The sequence below is a fragment of the Mizuhopecten yessoensis genome, unplaced genomic scaffold (assembly GCF_002113885.1).
Source record: "Mizuhopecten yessoensis strain PY_sf001 unplaced genomic scaffold, ASM211388v2 scaffold1749, whole genome shotgun sequence".
NCBI classification, from domain to species: Eukaryota; Metazoa; Mollusca; class Bivalvia; order Pectinida; family Pectinidae; genus Mizuhopecten; species Mizuhopecten yessoensis.
In genome coordinates, this window is record NW_018404202.1 from 460139 (window position 1) to 475626 (window position 15488).

The 15488-nt window shown below is 36.5% G+C and overlaps 1 protein-coding gene across 4 annotated transcripts in view; it reads right to left on the minus strand.

Moving 5' to 3' along the window:
• Window positions 1-10521, minus strand: part of LOC110440329 (A-agglutinin anchorage subunit-like) — a 25420-nt gene extending 14899 nt beyond the window's left edge. For 2 of the 4 annotated variants that reach the window (XM_021483352.1, XM_021483323.1), the window contains exons 1-4: window positions 9605-9695; window positions 8980-9354; window positions 6104-6172; window positions 5762-5773 (exon numbers count right to left, since the gene is read on the minus strand). In XM_021483352.1, coding sequence (XP_021339027.1) covers window positions 5762-5773; window positions 6104-6172; window positions 8980-9031 — 133 coding nt within the window. In that variant the 5' untranslated portion in view covers window positions 9032-9354; window positions 9605-9695. Of the gene's footprint in view, window positions 1-5761; window positions 5774-6103; window positions 6173-8979; window positions 9355-9604; window positions 9696-10463 lie in introns of those variants that run through there. The other 2 variants (XM_021483333.1, XM_021483342.1) reach the window with 2 other exon arrangements.
• Between the last annotated feature and the right edge of the window lie 4967 nt (window positions 10522-15488).

Genomic DNA, 15488 nt, shown 5'->3' on the forward strand with positions numbered 1-15488 from the left:
TGTAACATGAGGTGTATTAATGTGTTGTGTCTACTGTGTAACATGAGGTGTATTGTTGTGTATACTGTGTAACATGAGGTGTATTGTTGTGTCTACTGTGTAACATGAGGTGCATTGTTGTGTTGTGTCTACTATGTAACATGAGGTGTATTAATGTGTTGTGTCTACTGTGTAACATGAGGTGTATTGTTGTGTCTACTGTGTAACATGAGGTGTATTGTTGTGTCTACTGTGTAACATGAGGTGCATTGTTGTGTTGTGTCTACTATGTAACATGATGTGTATTGTTGTGTTGTTCCTACTGTGTAACATGAGGTGTATTGTTGTGTTGTGTCTACTATGTAACATGACGTGTATTGTTGTGTTGTTCCTACTGTGTAACATGAGGTGTATTGGTGTGTCTACTGTGTAACATGAGGTGAAATGTTGTGTCTACTGTGTAACATGAGATGTATTGGTGTGTTGTGTCTACTATGTAACATGAGGTGTTTTGTTGTGTTATGACTACTATGTAACATGAGGTGTATTCTTGTGTTGTGTCTACTGTGTAACATGAGATGTATTGTTGTGTTGTGTCTACTTTGTATCATGAGGTGTATTGTTGTGTTGTGACTACTATGTAACATGAGGTGTATTGTTGTGTTGTGTCTACTGTGTATCATGAGGTGTATTGTTGTGTTGTGACTACTATGTAACATGAGGTGTTTTGTTGTGTTGTGACTACTATGTAACATGAGGTGTATTGTTGTGTTGTGTATACTGTGTAACATGAGGTGTATTGTTGTGTTGTGACTACTATGTAACATGAGGTGTTTTGTTGTGTTATGACTACTATGTAACATGAGGTGTATTGTTGTGTGGTGTATACTGTGTAACATGAGGTGTATTGTTGTGTTGTTACTACTGTGTAACATGAGGTGTATTGTTGTGTTGTGTCTACTGTGTAGAATGAGGTGTATTGTTGTGTCTACTGTGTAACATGATGTGTATTGTTGTGTTGTGTCTACTGTGTAACATGAGGTGTATTGTTCTGTCTGCTGTGTAACATGAGGTGTATTGTTGTGTTGTGTCTACTGTGTAATATGAAATGTATTGTTGTGTGTACTGTGTCACATGAGGTGTATTGTTGTGTTGTGTCTACTGTGTAACATGAGGTTTATTGTTGTGTTGTGTCTACTGTGTAACATGAGATGTATTGTTGTGTTGTGTCTACTGTGTAACATGAGATGTATTGTTCTGTCTACTGTGTAACATGAGGTGTATTGTTGTCTAGTGTCTACTGTGTAACATGAAATGTATTGTTGTGTGTACTGTGTAACATGAGGTGTATTGTTGTGTTGTGTGTACTGTGTAACATGAGGTGTATTGTTGTGTTTACTGTGTACCATGAGGTGTATTGTTGCGTTGTGTCTACTGTGTACCATGAGGTGTCTTGTTGTGTTGTGTCTACTGGGTAACATGAGGTGTACTGTTGTGTTGTGTCTACTGTGTACCATGAGGTATATTGTTGTGTTGTGTCTACTGTGTAATCTACTGTGTAACATGAGATGTATTGTTCTGTCTACTGCGTAACATGAGGTGTATTGTTGTGTTGTGTCTACTGTGTAACATGAAATGTATTGTTGTGTGTACTGTGTAACATGAGGTGTATTGTTGTGTTGTGTCTACTGTGAAACATGAGGTGTATTGTTGTGTTGTGTCTACTGTGTAACATGAGGTGTATTGTTGTGTCTATTGTGTAACATGAGGTGTATTGTTGTGTTGTGTCTAATGTGTAACATGAGGTGTATTGTTGTGTTGTGTCTACTGTGTAACATGAGGTGTATTGTTGTGTCTACCGTGTAACATGAGGTGTATTGTTGTGTCCACTGTGTAACATGAGGTGTATTGTTGTCTCTTCTCTGTAACATGAGGTGTATTGTTGTGTCTCCTCTGTAACATGAGATGTATTGTTGTGTTGTGTCTACTCTGTAACATGAGATGTATTGTTGTGTTGTGTCTACTCTGTAACATGAGATGTATTGTTGTGTCTACTGTGTAACATGAGGTGAATTGTTGTGTTGTGTCTACTGTGTAACATGAGGTGTATTGTTGTGTCTACCGTGTAACATGAGGTGTATTGTTGTGTCCACTGTGTAACATGAGGTGTATTGTTGTGTCTACTGTGTAACATGAGATGTATTGTTGTGTTGTGTCTACTGTGTAACATGACATGAATTGTTGTGTTGTGTCTACTGTGTAACATGAGGTGTACTGTTGTGTTGTGTCTACTGTGTAACATGAGGTGTATTGTTTTGTCTTCTGTGTAACATGAGATGTATTGTTGTGTTGTGTCTACTTTGTAACATGAGGTGTATTGTTGTGTTGTGTCTACTGTGTAACATGAGATGTATTGTTATGTTTTGTCTACTGTGTAACATGAGATGTATTGTTGTGTTGTGTCTACTGTGTAACATGAGGTGTATTGTTGTGTCTTCTCTGTAACATGAGGTGTATTGTTGTGTCTACCGTGTAACATGAGGTGTATTGTTGTGTCCACTGTGTAACATGAGGTGTATTGTTGTGTCTACCGTGTAACATGAGGTGTATTGTTGTGTCCACTGTGTAACATGAGGTGTATTGTTGTGTCTTCTCTGTAACATGAGGTGTATTGTTGTGTCTACTGTGTACCATGAGGTGTATTGTTGTGTCTACTGTGTACCATGAGGTGTATTGTTGGGTTGTGTCTACTGTGTAACATGAGGTGTATTGTTGTGTCTTCTCTGTAACATGAGGTGTATTGTTGTGTCTACTGTGTACCATGAGGTGTATTGTTGTGTCTACTGTGTACCATGAGGTGTATTGTTGGGTTGTGTCTACTGTGTAACATGAGGTGTACTGTTGTGTTGTGTCTACTGTGTAACATGAGATGTATTGTTGTGTGTACTGTGTACCGTCGTAGTATCAGGACGGTGAACTCGTCACCAAATATCTGGGATTCCATGAAAACCTTGTTGCTTACAGTGTCCATGTACGGGTCTGAATTCCTGTAATACATACTCTTACCGCTGTGTTAGGGACCAGGTGATTTTATTCTGCCATCTCAAACTTTATGCATTGTTACAAAGAGCGTCGGTTACATACAACCGAGGTATGGTAATTAGGGAGTCTCGCCGCTGTATTTATGATTGCCGAGAGTTCGTTGTATAGACCATGTAAATCAATAGTGTACAGGGAAATGACAAAATACTCTGATATTGATTAATGCACAATTATAGAAAATGATAACCTGCTTCACCGCACCCGGTCTCCAATTATGTTATTATATCTTCATTTATCGAATCAATTGAAGAGCTTGTATTTATACCTGTGTATTTACTTATCAGATGTCGGTCACATATTTCTGTCACTGGTACTGGTCAGACATTTCTGTGAGAGGTACTGGTTAGATATTTCTGTGAGTGATATTGGTCAGATGGTCAGATATTTCTGCGAGAGGTCCTAGTCAGATGGTTAAATCTTTCTGTTAGTGGTATAGTTCAGATGGTCAGGTATTTCTGTCAGAGGTATTTGTCAGATGGTCAGATATTTCTGTGGGTGGTATTGACCAGATATTTCTATGAGTCGTACTGGTTGGGTGGTCTTATATTTCTGTGATTAGTATAGGTCAGATGGTAAGATATTTCAGTGAGTGGTATTGGTCAGATTGTCAGATATTTCTGGGAGTGGTATAGGTCAGACAGTCAGATTTATCTATGACAGGTATTGGTCAGATGGTCAGATATTTCTGTAAGTTTTAGTCGTCAGATGGTCAGATATTTCTGTGAGAGGTACTGGTCAGACGGTCAGATATTTTTATGAGGGGTATAGGTCAGAAGGTCATATATTTCTGAAAGTGTTAGTCGTCAGATGGTCAGATATTTCTGTGAGAGGTACTGGTCAAATGGTCAGATAGTTCTGTGAGAGGTATAGTTGTTTGCCCATGATAGAAAAATGTTAAAGTGACAATAACGATCCATGCACATGTCTCACTGGAGTGACAGGTACCACTCACAAACATGTCTCACTGGAGTGACAGGTACCACTAACACACATGTCTCACTGGAGTGACAGGTACCCCTCACACATATGTCTCACTGGAGTGACAGGTACCCCTCACACTCATGTCTCACTGGAGTGACTGGTACCACTCACACACATGTCTCACTGGAGTGACTGGTACCCCTCACACACATGTCTCACTTGAGTGACAGGTACCACTCACAAACATGTCTCACTGGAGTGACAGGTACCACTCACACACATGTCTCACTGAAGTGACAGGTACCACTCACACCCATGTCTCACTGGAGTGACAGGTACCACTCACACACATGTCTCACTGCAGTGGCAGGGACCCCTCACGCACATGTCTCACTGGAGTGACAGGTACCCCTCACGCACATGTCTCACTGGAGTGACAGGTACCCATCACACACATGTCTCACTGGAGTGACAGGTACCCATCACACACATGTCTCACTGGAGTGACAGCTACCACTCACACACATGTCTCACTGAAGTGACAGGTACCACTCACACACATGTCTCACTGGAATGACAGGTACCACTCACACACATGTCTCACTGGAATGACAGGTACCACTCACACACATGTCTCACTGGAATGACAGGTACCACTCACACACATGTCTCACTGGAATGACAGGTACCACTCACACACATGTCTCACTGGAATGACAGGTACCACTCACACACATGTCTCACTGGAGGGACAGGGAGCACTCACACACATGTCTCACTGGAGTGACAGGTACCCATCACACACATGTCTCACTGGAGTGACAGGTACCACTCACACACATGTCTCACTGGAATGACAGGTACCACTCACACACATGTCTCACTGGAATGACAGGTACCACTCACACACATGTCTCACTGGAATGACAGGTACCACTCACACACATGTCTCACTGGAGGGACAGGGAGCACTCACACACATGTCTCACTGGAGTGACAGGTACCACTCACACACATGTCTCACTGAAGTGACAGGTACCACTCACACAGATGTCTTACTGGAGTGACTGGTACCCCTCACACGCATGTCTCACTGAAGTGACAGGTACCCCTCACACCCATGTCTCACTGGAGTGACTGGTACCCCTCACACACATGTCTTACTCGAGTGACTGGTACCCCTCACACACATGTCTCACTTGAGTGACAGGTACCACTCACAAACATGTCTCACTGGAGTGACAGGTACCACTCACACCCATGTCTCACTGGAGTGACAGCTACCACTCACACACATGTCTCACTGAAGTGACAGGTACCACTCACACACATGTCTTACTGGAGTGACTGGTACCCCTCACACACATGTCTCACTGAAGTGACAGGTACCCCTCACACACATGTCTCACTGGAGTGACTGGTACCCCTCACACACATCTATATATATCTTCATACATCAGTACCAAGTTATGCCCTGTTTCGTATTTCTGCCCCTTTCCATAGCTAGGCTACTAGCATTACAGTGCAACATGCTACAAATTTAATAAAACGTTTCAGAAAAAAAGCTTAAATGAATGAACAGTGAGTACCATCACATCAGAAAGGAAAAAAGACATTTCAAAACAATGTACTACCGGTGTAAAAAAAAATCATATTCACATCATTGTACCAAAATAAGAAATATACCAAAATACCGTTACAATGTAGCCATTCACCTGTGAAATAAACCACTAGAATTGTGTCCATATAAGTGTATTACCTTTAGGAACGGCTAAGGGAGAACAACGTAGGCGACCACATTACATCATCCGTAATACAAAAGGGATGAAATAGTTAATTAAAGTTCTATTTGATATAGCAAGACTTGCTTCATAACAAATGACACATTATCTTTACTTTTCAATGGATATTTAACTGTCTCCATGAATGATATTGTTATCAACTTTTCAATCTACATTTTCCAAGCGTAAACATTATTACAGTATAAGCAAATGTATCTACATATATGTACAGTGCATGGATAATACCAACCTTTATCAAGACTACACATACAGTAATTGTTAAACATCACTACTCAACTCAAAACGGAGAGTTAGCTTACCTGGGATGAGGCCTGAACCATCTGCATCATACTTCGCAAACTCAGCACATATAGTCTCTCCATCTATATCTGTAGAACAATAGTAAGACAGTATACACATATAGGCTCTCCATCTATATCTGTAGAACAATAGTAAGACAACATACACATATAGTCTCTCCATCTCCATCTGTAGAACAATAGACGATTTTGTAAATAACAGAGAACTAATGACGATATAGTAAATAATAGATAACTATTGATGATATAGTAAATAATAGAGAACTATTGACGATATAGTAAATAATACAGAACTAATGACGATATAGTAAATAATAAAGAACTAATGACGATGTAGTAAATAATAGAGAACTATTGACGATGAAGTAAATAATAGAGAACTAATGACGATATAGTAAATAATAGAGAACTAATGACGATATATTAAATAATAGAGAACTATTGACGATATAGTAAATAATAGAGAACTAATGACGATATAGTAAATAATATAAAACTAATGATGATATAGTAAATAATAGAGAACTATTGACGATATAGTAAATAATACAGAACTAATGACGATATAGTAAATAATAAAGAACTAATGACGATGTAGTAAATAATAGAGAACTATTGACGATGAAGTAAATAATAGAGAACTAATGACGATATAGTAAATAATAGAGAACTAATGACGATATAGTAAATAACCTATTGAGGAGTTAGGGATGAGAATCAACAGTAAGGTATACATATTATACGGTTCGTTGTTGTTTTTTACATAACGGTAACTACAATCTTATTTCAATTTTATTTCCTTCATCAAGCCTAGAGTGCAAATGTCCGGTGTCTAGACTAGGATGAAAGGAGCATTGGTGACGAGAGAAGGGAGACACCAGCTCAGTCATCGTGATATATTAACATCCACTATAGACATGTTGGTAGATAACAGGGACTTATTGACGAGTTGGTAGATAACAGGGACCTATTGACGAGTTTGTAGATAACAGGGACTTATTGACGAGTTGGTAGATAACAGGGACTTATTGACGAGTTGGTATAGATAACAGGGACCTATTGACGAGTTGGTAGATAACAGGGACCTATTGACGAGTTGGTAGATAACAGGGACCTATTGACGAGTTGGTAGATAACAGGGACCTATTGACGAGTTGATAGATCTTTAGGATATATTGACGTGTCAGACTGTCAACAAGCATACAAACAATTCAGTGATGTACGTTAAGAATTTAGAAGCGGGTGATAAATATATAGTATTGTGTACGAGACTGTAACATTTCTGCCTATAAAGCATACGTTTACCAGTCGACTAGCACCTGTATAGTGTCTGACGTTACATGGCACATGTAGTAGACACTACGCCTGTATAGTGTCTGACGTTACATGGCACATAAGGTTTAGGTGAAAACGACTGGATGTAGTACCGTTCATGTTACAATTCAGGACCTTTAAATGGAGCTTTGTGTTACACGGGGCATTGTTAAGTCACGCTGGCGAGCCTATTGTGTACGTAATTGTGCAGTTATTGTATTCACGTTACAAAACCTATGTGGCATTCAACAAAGTCTGTATAAAAGGGAAGGTTTGCAGATTCTAGTAGACGAGTTTTCTATAGCTTTGTTGTCCAAATATTTGTACTAGTGTACACGTTTCTTCCGGACACGAGCTGCTCTCGGCTTACAGGCCTTGGTTTGTAATGGTGTATGCCACTGCAATGACTAAATGTAAATATTATATAACCCATTTTATGTAGGTATTGCTATTTGAACCAAAAGGATTTTGTTTTGTTAGCTTCCAATCGATCTTCAAAAAACAATAGACATGAACATTAATATTTAATTGTGTACTATGTTATAGAAACAGAAACTCTCTGTATTTGTTGTGCGGTTATGGTTGAACTATCGCACGGTTTTGCTCTTTTGCCACTTGAATAAACTAAACCCTATCGCACACAGCGTATTTCTGAACTAGTGAGATATACTGTAACACCAGATGACTTCGTGAATATAAAAAACGTGATATTGAAAATTTACTATCAGGCACAATAAATACAAATACGGGTGTTGATTTCAGAGGATAGTCCACGTGTTAGTCTGGCGGCTCGACCTGGACCTGATTCGTTCTATATTCCCTGTTGACTTTAGTTCTCTAACTTGAATTATTGATAGGATTTCTCGGTAATTGATGTCTCCGGGAGGCAGACTGACTCGGTTAGCGAGACTGATGCCCTTCGCCGCCAATCTCCATTCTAACTGTGTGTCATCGGGTTATACGTTCGAGGCTTGGGTCGATAGGATTGTTTATCCTGTAGATAATTTAATTGAGTGCATCATACTCTGAGATTTAATAAAGACAGATGTTCCACCTGGGTGACGTATTGAGGTAACATATGCCGAGTCCGCACGTGTGATACCCATATTCAACATCAGTAACATAACTATTAGTTTTGATACATGAACGGTGTTTGAGGGTTCTGCAGTGTACAGTAGTTATATAACTTTCCTCCTACATATTTTATATGATACCTATATATTCTGATACCGTTGTTAAATTTTTATTTAAAATGATAAAGTAGCAATAGTATTGTCCTTTCCTGCTAAATAATTTATAATGATAATAATCATTACGATTTAATGTATTTTTAAGGCAATCCACGTGTTTCTCAGTGCAACACTTGGCCAATATTCTGTTACCTATGTTAACTATTTACGCGCTTTAAATTCAAATATATAAGGTTTTAAAAGTATATCTAAGAACTGGAATAAATGTTATTCTGGTATCGTTAGCTTCAGTCGGACAGATATATAAGGTATCATGGTTTTGTCATTCGATATAGGCTAGAGGCACGCATGCAAAGGTTAATATATACTCACCATTAAACGTGAGCACCAACAACAGGAGGATTCCAAGCATACCGGCATACATGTTGATGTCCGATGTGTAAAGGGAGAGTGTTGAGTTTAAATGAAAATGAATGTGTCACTGGAAGTTTTGCCCTGCCGCAAGTACCTTGGAATGTGGATCCGTGCCGTCCTGTCTGCATGTGACAGACCTCGAAATCGGTAAATCACCACCTATAGTTTTACCGTTTCACGGTTCCGACAAACAAAGAATGGCGAGCTCCTGTATAGTGGCCCATTGTTACACAGATATATACACACATACACACTTTAACGGGTACACACCATCCAGTACACGTCTCACTCCATTGGCTGCGTGTCATAGACGGGCTTCGTTGACGGCTGGCGCTATCGAATAAAGTCACTTTTTTAATCAATGAAAAGGTATATAAGGCTGTTCAATACAGCTGAGTTGTTTAAGACGTTCAGACTATTGGTCCGTTATTGGTGGAATAATGCCATACGTTTATCCCTGTATACAATACAATAATCTGATCGTGTTAATAATTTACTGGTAATTATTCGTTACAATAATACGATTTAGATCGTATATATACCTAGTCATTTAGACAGTTATCAACACTACAGTGACACCTACCCGCGCCTGGTACCCCGTACAATACGGCTGTAGATCGCATGGCCACGTCGCTGTACTTCTCACTCAACCGGCGGACTCCACATTAAACAGGCGTTAAAAGGACTATTATATATATATACGGCTGTGAAATAATTACACCAACTCTAATGTGTTCCGTCTTCATTATGTTAAGGCGTCTCTGGCTGGGATGACAGGCAGGTAAAATGATGACCACGTAATATATATATATATATGGTGTACACAGTACACATAGGGGACTAAGTCTTTAAAGCCACAATACTATCAACTGAATCTCACAGGGATAACAAAAAAATGTCACGTCTTCGTGTGTAACCCTGACTCATACCTTACAGATTAAGGGAATGACAAAAGATACGTTCAAATTTGGAGACAGATATTTACTGTGTTAATTTTAATGAGGGTGTTAGATATTTACTGTTTTAATTTTAATGAGGGTGTTAGATATTTACTGTGTTAATTTTAATGAGGGTGTTAGATATTTACTGTGTTAATTTTAATGAGGGTGTTAGATATTTACTGTGTTAATTTAAATGAGGGTGTTAGATATGTATTGTGTGATTTTAATGAGGGTGATAGATGTTGACTGTTAATCTAAATGAGGGTGACAGATATTTATTGTGTTAATGTCAATGAGGGTGATAGATGTTGACTGTGATAGATTGAACGAGAATGATGTCCATGTATTTATACACTATCCACCTGCTATAAACACTCTCCAATATTTGCATATTCCTCTACATGTTACGGTGAATTACGGTGTGATGTTTACCACGGATTTTAATGACATTCCTTACATAATGGTGATAATGATAGTAGTGTCCCACACAGATAAACTCACCTGTTTTCATGACAATAACGCTATAATGAGCACCACTGTTTCGCGTCTTCAACCTCTGTGACGTAGATGTACTGTGACCTCTGTAACGTAGATGTACTGTGACCTCTGTGACGTAGATGTACTGTGACCTCTGTAACGTAGATGTACTGTGACCTCTGTGACGTAGATGTACTGTGACCTCTGTAACGTAGATGTACTGTGACCTCTGTGACGTAGATGTACTGTGACCTCTGTAACGTAGATGTACTGTGACCTCTGTGACGTAGATGTACTGTGACCTCTGTAACGTAGATGTACTGTGACCTCTGTGACGTAGATGTACTGTGACCTCTGTAACGTAGATGTACTGTGACCTCTGTGACGTAGATGTATTGTGACCTCTCTGACAGGAAGGCATTGGTGTTTGCATTAAGATGCAGATTTCTGATTTTATTAAAAGTTATCATTTGTTGTTAAGATTAGAAATGTTGAAACAATCTTATAACTATGAAAAACACATGCGTAGTTTATCTTACTGCATATCTCTGAATGAGTAATTATAAATGTACAAAATGCTATATATCTACAGAACACAGTATATCTACAGAACACAGTATATCTCAAAAACCCATAAAACTACAAAATCACTGTATATCTACAAAATACTAAATGGGGCAAGGAAGTCATTCTTACAGTGTATACAATATGATGTCAATCCGCTCCTTTATCGGGACAAATAAAAAACACACAATTACAGTAAATATATATATAATGTAATTGTTTTGTGGTTTTGATTTGTCTCGAACAATTCTAAGTAATTCGTATACTACAAACATTCGTTTGCAAGGACCCAATGTTATAATGTTATTCGGGAAGTTACTGTTAATATTACTTCTTTGACCCATACAAAATACTGTATATATACAAAATAATGTATATATACAAAATACTGTATATATACAAAATACTGTAAATATACAAATCCCTGTATATATACAAAATACTGTATATATACAAAATACTGTACATATACAAAACCCTGTATATATACAAAATACTGTATATATACAAAATACTGTATATATACAAAATACTGTATATATACAAAATACTGTATATATACAAAATACTATATATATACAAAATACTGTATATATACAAAACCCTGTATATATACAAAATACTGTATATATACAAAATACTATATATATACAAAATACTGTATATATACAAAACCCTGTATATATACAAAATACTGTACAAAACCCTGTATATATACAAAATACTGTATATATACAAAACCCTGTATATATACAAAATACTGTATATATACAAAATACTATATATATACAAAATACTGTATATATACAAAACATCTTTTCTATAAGCAAAGGTTAAATGAATCTCATATCTACAAAACACTATTTATTATTATTATTATTATGAAGACGTACTCTATCATATATATTTTAACTTCTGCTTCTTTTCGTGGGTATGAAACATGGGATCTGTGATAGCCCTTCACAGAGCCGATATATCATCTATTTAAAATTTGATGATGATGAAGAAGTGTAATGATGATGATGATAATTATGAAACGATGATGATGATGATGATGATGATGATGATGATGATGATGATGATGAGGATGATGATGATGATGATGATGATGGAATAGTGTAATGATCATGATGACGATGATGATGATACTTATGGAAAGATGATAATGATGATTATGAAACAGTGTAATAATGATCATGATATTTAAGAAATGATGATAATGATGGTGATGAAATAGCGCAATAATGATTATGATATTTATGAAATGATGATGATGATGATGATGATGTTAAAAGATAATGAGGACGATAATGATCATGAAATGATGATGATGATAAATGGTGTGTATGAGTGCGAGTGGTGCGTGTGTGTTCATTTATATGCTATGTAACATATATTTGAAAAATGTTTGAAAAATAAAAATAAAAGATACAAAAAAAAACTATGTAGTAAAAAAAAGGCGATATAGATTTATAAAGTTTGTGCTCCATTTTGTTGTTGTTTGTTATGTAAATAATACACACAAGAAAATAAAGCAGTAGCTAGGATAGGTGACATGGAATAACGCCGACAAAGAGGCAACGGTTGATAGAATATCGACCGACCTTGATTCAGACTACTGTATAGTATTACCTAGTAGGGGTAGGTAAACTGGGAACCCAGTCACGGAATCTCATCAATAACTTATGTCTTACAGCGCAAGCAAAATTACGGTTTTCGTGAAAGTACATATCATCGTTCTTTATTTGAACCTGTGGTGTGAAGTATCTGTCATAAGTTCTATATTATTTATTATATCTGGCAGAATATTGATACTCACACGAGATCTATACTAGTATATATCTAGTAATCTGTGGATACTGACAGTGTATTTAATACATGATACCTGTAATATCTGTCGGGTAGTATAAGAATACTGACATTGAATTTGATACATGATATGTGTAATATCTGTCGGGTAGTATAAGGATACTGACACTGAATTTGATACATGGTATCTGTGATATCTGTCGGGTAGTATAAGGATCCTGACATTGAATTTGATACATGATACATGTAATATCTGTCGGGTAGTATAAGGATATTGACATTGAATTTGATACATGATATGTGTAATATCTGTCGGGTAGTATAAGGATACTTACATTGAATTTGATACATGATATCTATAATATAGTCGTGTAGTATAAGAATACTGACATTGAATTTGATACATGGTATCTGTGATATCTGTCGGGTAGTATAAGGATACTGACATTGAATTTGATACATGAGATCTATAATATATGTCGGGTAGTATAAGGATACTGACATTGAATTTGATACATGATATCTGTAATATAGTCGGGTTGTATACGGATACTGACATTGAATTTGATACATGATATCTGTAATATCTGTCGGGTAGTATAAGGATACTGACAGTGTATTTGATACATGGTATCTGTAATATATGTCGTGTAGTATAAGGATACTGACAGTGTATTTGATACATGGTATCTGTAATATAGTCGGGTTGTATACGGATACTGGCATTGAATTTGATACAAGATATCTGTAATATCTGTCGGGTAGTATAAGGATACTTACATGGAATTTGATACATGATACATGTATTATCTGTCGAGTAGTATAAGGATACTGACATTGAATTTGATACATGATACATGTAATATCTGTCGGGTAGTATAAGGATACTGACATTGAATTTGATACATGATATCTGTAATATATGTCGGGTAGTATAAGGATACTGACATTGAATTTGATACATGATATCTGTAATATATGTCGGGTAGTATAAGGATACTGACATTGAATTTGATACATGATATCTGTAATATATGTCGGGTAGTATAAGGATACTGACATTGAATTTGATACATGATATCTGTAATATATGTCGGGTAGTATAAGGATACTGACATTGAATTTGATACATGATATCTGTAATATATGTCGGGTAGTATAAGGATACTGACATTGAATTTGATACATGATATCTGTAATATATGTCGGGTAGTATAAGGATACTGACATTGAATTTGATACATGATATCTGTAATATATGTCGGGTAGTATAAGGATACTGACATTGAATTTGATACATGATATCTGTAATATATGTCGGGTAGTATAAGGATACTGACATTGAATTTGATACATGATATCTGTAATATAGGTCGGGTAGTATAAGGATACTGACATTGAATTTGATACATGATATCTGTAATATATGTCGGGTAGTATAAGGATACTGACATTGAATTTGATACATGATATCTGTAATATATGTCGGGTAGTATAAGGATACTGACATTGAATTTGATACATGATATCTGTAATATATGTCGGGTAGTATAAGGATACTGACATTGAATTTGATACATGATATCTGTAATATATGTCGGGTAGTATAAGGATACTGACATTGTATTTGATACATGGTATCTATAATATATGTCGGGTAGTATAAGGATACTGATATTGAATTTGATACATGATATCTGTAATATCTGTCGGGTAGTATAAGGATACTGACATTGAATTTGATACATGATATCTGTAATATATGTCGGGTAGTATAAGGATACTGACATTGAATTTGATACATGATATCTGTAATATATGTCGGGTAGTATAAGGATACTGACATTGAATTTGATACATGATATCTGTAATATATGTCGGGTAGTATAAGGATACTGACATTGAATTTGATACATGATATCTGTAATATATGTCGGGTAGTATAAGGATACTGACATTGAATTTGATACATGATATCTGTAATATAGTCGGGTAGTATAAGGATACTGACATTAAATTTGATACATGATATCTATAATATAGTCGGGTAGTATAAGGATACTGCTGTTGAATTTGATACATGATATCTGTAATATATGTCGGGTAGTATAAGGATACTGACATTGAATTTGATACATGATATCTGTAATATCTGTCGGGTAGTATACGGATACTGACATTGAATTTGATACATGATATCTGTAATATATGTCGGGTAGTATAAGGATACTGACAGTGTATTTGATACATGGAGGATATTTAATGGATACCCGTTAGCGGTATATGTAAGTGAACGGGAAATCCTTTTAATTTTCTATTAATAATTTTTAATAGTTTAAAGTAGCACGATGCAACTATAACCATACCGTATGTTACAACGATGTACCGATACAACCACTTATTGTGGTGTTGCTACGCAGTGAACAAAAATTGCCTTTCTGATTGGACAATACCAAAAGTGATATCTTCACATATGAAATAATATTTACATTTGCATGGCATTGTCACTATATAGCCTCTTTGAAAGCTGTGTCGTTGATGGGACTTTAATTACCATGCATCACGAGACACAATTCTTAGCGTATTAATACAACACTGACCGGAACTACAATATCCAAATATAAATAAACATGACGACTGCTGAAATATCGCTGGGCATTGTGAGATTTGACAATG